Here is a 5,313-nt window from a genome sequence, read left to right on the forward strand (position 1 = left end):
GGACACATTCGTTCGTGACGCTCAGGATCAGCTCCAACTTAGCCATGCGTTAGTTGCCAGTGCCACACCCACAACAGCATGCAGATTGCGGTTGCCGTTGACTTCCGCGTCCGCGACAAGGTTGCAATGTGGCCGGGGACTCGACCAGTGGCGGCAAACGAATCCCACCTCCGCCAAGCCCCATTGTCACAGCTGACCACTCCACGACCGGTTTTTCCACGACCAGTTTTCCCCTTTCCCACGGAATGCATGCGCGCCACCCGTTTGATCGAATGCCACATAAGTACGTACCTATAGATGTATAATCTTTATTAGAGTCCAGTTGACAACAAACAAAAAATAGATTGAATTCTCACGCCTAGCTAGTTGGATAGATAAGATGAATGCCTACGGCGACAATGCGCACGACATGCCCACGGTTGTCGCCCAGAGGCCATGCCCCGTGTGGTGGCCTCGGCGCCATGAACCACCACAACCATGAGGAGATAGAGATGCCGAAAGTGAAAGTTTCCCGCCTGATGAACGAGCAGGAGACGATGCCACAATGGCAGAGACAAGGGGGACCAGCAAGGGCCTTCCCCCCCCCCCCCTAATGCCACTTGTTTAAGGCTAATACTAGTGTAAGCACAAATTTTTTTGCTGTTAAAACAGAGTATTTTAATGGACTGGCCCTCCCCAACTAGGTTTAGCAACGTTTGGCCCTCCCCATTGGATTTTCCTGGCTCCGCCACTGCGATGCCATGCCCCCTTCCAACAAAGACAGACGACGGCAACATGGGCTCGGGAGCCAGAACGATGAGATGCGAGGATGAGTCTGTGATGGAGACGAATGTGAGCTTTTTGAAATACATGAAAATTTTCAAACTCAATTTTTGTAAAGGTCAACGTCATGTCAGCGGACTTTTTGAAAAGATAGGGTTTTTTAATTCATATTTTTCTAAAGTTAACCGAGCGAGCAAATTTTTTTTTTGAGGTGAGAGCGAGCAAATAAGGCGTCCCCGTGAGCAAGAGCGTGTGAGCATGCCTACCGTTGCTTTTTTTTTTGGAGTAAATGCCTACCGTTGCTGGGCCGGCCCGTAGCGACGGGGCGTGAGGGCCAGCGCTAGGTGGTTGTCTTCGGCCCGGGCCGTGTCCGGACTGTCCCGTCCGTGTATAAGGCCGAGCCGCACCGATGGTCTGCATCGAACTGGAAGCAGAACGATTCCGCCGCTCTCCGCCGGCGTGCCCACCCAGGGCCTTCTCAATGGGAATCTACGCCGCCGTGCTCAGGACGAAGCAGCGGCTGCGGGAACTCTTCTGTGCAAGTACGCCCTATCTTCTTCTTTCTCTCAAGTATTCTCAATCGAGCACGCCCGGCTTCTATCCCCCGCCACCAAATCGACCGTCTTCCCTGGCTCCGACCTGTCGTGAATTTGGGCCTAGAGCTGAACTATTTCCCCCATCGGCCAAGTTCAGATATTGCAAGGAACCAAATTCAGCAGATTCGTGATTTTGTTTGCGAGGAACCAACTTCTTGTAATTTTATATGTGGGTTTTTTTTTGGGCAAAAGAGATGCTCTCCCTCTCCGATTTCATATAAAGAAACCAAGGTCTAGCAGTAACAAGGTTCAGGCATTACACAGCGCTGCAAATCGGCCAGCCTAGATTGTGCAAAAGACTAAGGTCTCATTTATGAAGTCTCACTTCAGCTTTGAAGATTCTGATAAATGCCGCAAGTACAACTAAGCTAGTACTGCAAGAGCTGCTCAAATAAACAATTTCAGTGTATCACCGCTTAATAATTTGATTAAGAAAAATCACCGTTTCATAACCTCACTGATTGTTTTTGCTTTCCTGATCATGCACTAAAATATGCATACTGCTCTGCTCTGTTGCAAGATTCTAATGTACTACTTATAAGGCCCGTTTCATTGCAGATAGTCAATCAGGGTCTTCCGAAGATGCGTTTGAGAAACTCCCCGTGGTATGCTTCCCTTCCCTGCTAGTCAAGAGAATTGTAGTTACAAGTAAACTATCACCATGGTATGGTATCTGCTAGCACAGTATGCATTGGCTAACACATGCATACTACACGCCTAATTATAATATATTCATCAACGGAGACTGGTTTTCACCTTGCCAATGTCTCAACTTGTTGTCTCTGGCATGTTTCCGTAAGAAATCAGGCGTTGTTGTTACGTACGCATCGTACTTCTGTGACAAAGGTTTCATAGAAATAACCCAGTTGATTCACTCTCTTCGTCGAAATTGCAGATCTTTTTTTTTAATTTTTTTTAATGCAGATCTTGATGCAGAGTAAATGAGCTACTAGTAATTAACAAGCGAGATATACTTTTGTGATTTTGTTGTTTATTCGAAATAAATGAGGTCAGCCTAACTTTTGAGCTTAATTTTCAACCTTGGTTCTGCAGGACGTCATGCACCATATATATTCTCTCCTGCCACTGCGAGATGCTGCTCGTGCCGCCTGCGTCTCCCATGGATTTCTGCTTTTCTGGAGATGCTATTCCAACCTTACATTCAACGTGTCAACACTTGGGTTGGCTCGCAAGAAATCCGAGGATTGGGGAATCTTTCTCATCGATATAGTTGACCGCATTCTTAGGAACCATTCTGGGAATGGGGTGGAGACACTCGATCTGTGCCTCCTATCTTGCGAAAATATTGACCCTTCCTACCTGGACAGATGGCTGCAGATTGCTGTTCGTTTGGGGATCAAAGAACTTAAGTTGGAGATGTCTAACTTCATGAAGAAAAAGTACAGCTTCCCATGTTCGGTTCTGTCTGATGATGCAGCTGCAAGTTCGATTCGGTCTCTTTGCCTCAGCGCTTGCGTCTTTCGTCCCACAACAACACTTGGCTGCTTGAGAAGACTGAACGCATTATCCCTGTTTTCTGTCCAGATTACTGACGAGGGATTAGGGCACTTGCTCTCGAAATCTTTCGCCTTGCAGCAGTTATTTATCTTCGGATGCAATGCGATAACATGTGTGAAGATACCTTCCATGCTGCAGCAACTCAAGCTCCTCACTATTAAATTGTGTGAGAAGCTGCAGGTGGTAGAGATCAATGCTCCAAGGCTCTCCTCTTTTCACTTTGATGGAGCGCTAGTAAAAATCTCGGTTGTGGATCCTTCACCGCTTAGGGATGTCTATTTTTCATCTCCCCGTCAGTCCCGCATGCTGTCTTATGCTCGTACGAGGCTTCCATCCATCACACGAAATGTTAGGTGCCTGACCCTGGTGTCTTCTGATGAGGTATGCATTGGGTTTTTACAGGTTATTCTGTATAAACATATAAAGTGGATGGTTATGATACAATAGTTTCCATCTGAACAGTCTAAACTCTTTAATCCAATTTCATAATTCTTCATACAATGGTTTGGAATTTCTTGACCCGTTCTATGCTTATTGTCTCATAATTACTCCCAAGTCACTGTATAACTGAGAATCATCGTTCTTGAATAATTTTTTACGTATTATTTCAGTATTTCTTCTTTCGAAAAAATCATGGTATTAATCCTTGAGATGTGCACATCATCTGAAATTATCAACAACATTTTCTGATTTTAGGTCTAACTGTACAGTGCTTGGTATAAGGGCTTATATATTTTGTGCTTTTGTAATATTTTAAATTTAATATAAATTATCCTTTCATATAAGAGATGTCACATTTTACATGTTTCAATGCGACACTCCAAGTTTCAAAGTAAGAATAAATGTTCAAATAAGAATAAATGATTAAGACCTTGAGAGTTTTCGTGCACCTTAACAATATTCAAGGTAAGAATAAATGTTCAAATAAGAAACTAATAAGTGGCAAGAGAACTGTTTTCTGTTTTTATTTTATGTTGGTCTTAACACACTTTACATGCCAGTTGCTAATGAAATTATCAGATCGGCAGGTATATAGTGAATAATGATTTGAATGTATATAACACATGTATATTGAAAGGCATGATTTGTCTATGGACTTGTCGTTTTTCAGGATGTCAACATCCCAATGCTGCACTCCAAGTTTCCCCGTCTCAAGAAGTTGGAAATTTACATCAAAAGACCACAAGCTGTTCTGTCTTTGATTTCCTTTCTTGATGCTTCTCCGGCCTTGGATTCATTCATCCTGCGCGTAAGCCACATCTTCTAGAGATAACATTACATTTATCAATAAACAATGTTGATTGTACGTACATATGCATATCCAGGTAGATGCGAATGTCTTGAGGCCTGATTCTGTTGTTGGAGGCGAGAATGCCGCTGATGATCCAAGGTGGAAGCCAGAGTGCCGACATGATTGTCTCAGACAGGTGACCATCATAGGGTTTTGTTCGGAAAAAAATCTGGTTCAGTTTGTGATCTATATCGTTGAGAACACTCCTCGGCTTGAGTCCATCACACTAGACACAACCTTGTGGTCTGGTAGGAGGTGTGATATTAATGGCAAATCAAGAAAGATGAAAAGGAGTTGCGACAGGATGACCGAGGGTTGTATCGCCGAGGCTCACAGGGCTGTTAAGGTTGCCAACAGATACATTGCAGGGAGAGTTCCCTCGGGTGTTAGGTTCCAGGTCCTGGAGCCGTGTAGCCAGTGCCACGCGCGTACTGCAGCGGGTGGTACTAGTGTGGTTTGTCTTAAGCACCTTGACCGGGTCCAACCCGTTAGTAGAACTTTTGTTTTCTTTCCTAATTTATTTACATGCAAGACATTCCATTTATGAAACAACATGAAGCATTTCCTTTTATTGCTTTTTTCTCTCATACCTTTCCACATAAGAGATTTAGATCACGTATTTGCGAGTATATAGTACATAAAAAATAATATGTATGGTGCCCACACATTTTCGTGGACATATATCCATAAAACAAGAAAGAATCCCGCCAATTCCTTTTGAATTGCCCGTATGTGATTTTTTGGTAGGAGTTCATCCCGCATCTGCCAGATCTAAATTGAAGAAGAGGGTCAATATATGTGTATGAATGAAACTCAACACAAATGATGGTAATAAAATAAAATTGTGAATATTTTTGCTTACGCACTTCATATTGTTTTTCAGAGTAGCCCCGCTTATTAGAGGCCGTCGCGTTGTAGATGAACTCGCAAACGTAGTATCCACAGTAATCATTCCCGGCTTCCTGCCACAAGCACTTTACGAGAAATAGAGGTCAATCAAACTGATAAGCAAGCATGCTAAATGGTATTGATAAAACTAGCTAGAATCAATGGGAGATGCGCGGAACTAGGTAGTAGTACTTACTTTCGGGTGTTTAAATCGCAGCTCGCTCGGCAGTCACGGAGTAATTACGGTGAACTCTTTCC

The 5,313-nt window shown here is 43.7% G+C and overlaps 1 protein-coding gene across 1 annotated transcript in view; it reads left to right on the forward strand.

The window, feature by feature from the left end:
• The first annotated feature begins 1,171 nt into the window (after positions 1 to 1,171).
• LOC123039659 (uncharacterized) overlaps positions 1,172 to 5,313 on the forward strand; it is a 71,906-nt gene continuing 67,764 nt past the window's right edge. The window contains exons 1-5 of the mRNA XM_044462724.1: positions 1,172 to 1,304; positions 1,917 to 1,963; positions 2,412 to 3,257; positions 3,988 to 4,125; positions 4,202 to 4,621. Of these exons, the coding sequence (XP_044318659.1) occupies positions 1,172 to 1,304; positions 1,917 to 1,963; positions 2,412 to 3,257; positions 3,988 to 4,125; positions 4,202 to 4,621 (1,584 nt within the window). The remainder of the gene's footprint in view (positions 1,305 to 1,916; positions 1,964 to 2,411; positions 3,258 to 3,987; positions 4,126 to 4,201; positions 4,622 to 5,313) is intronic.

This window comes from Triticum aestivum, chromosome 2B, assembly GCF_018294505.1.
Source record: "Triticum aestivum cultivar Chinese Spring chromosome 2B, IWGSC CS RefSeq v2.1, whole genome shotgun sequence".
NCBI classification, from domain to species: Eukaryota; Viridiplantae; Streptophyta; class Magnoliopsida; order Poales; family Poaceae; genus Triticum; species Triticum aestivum.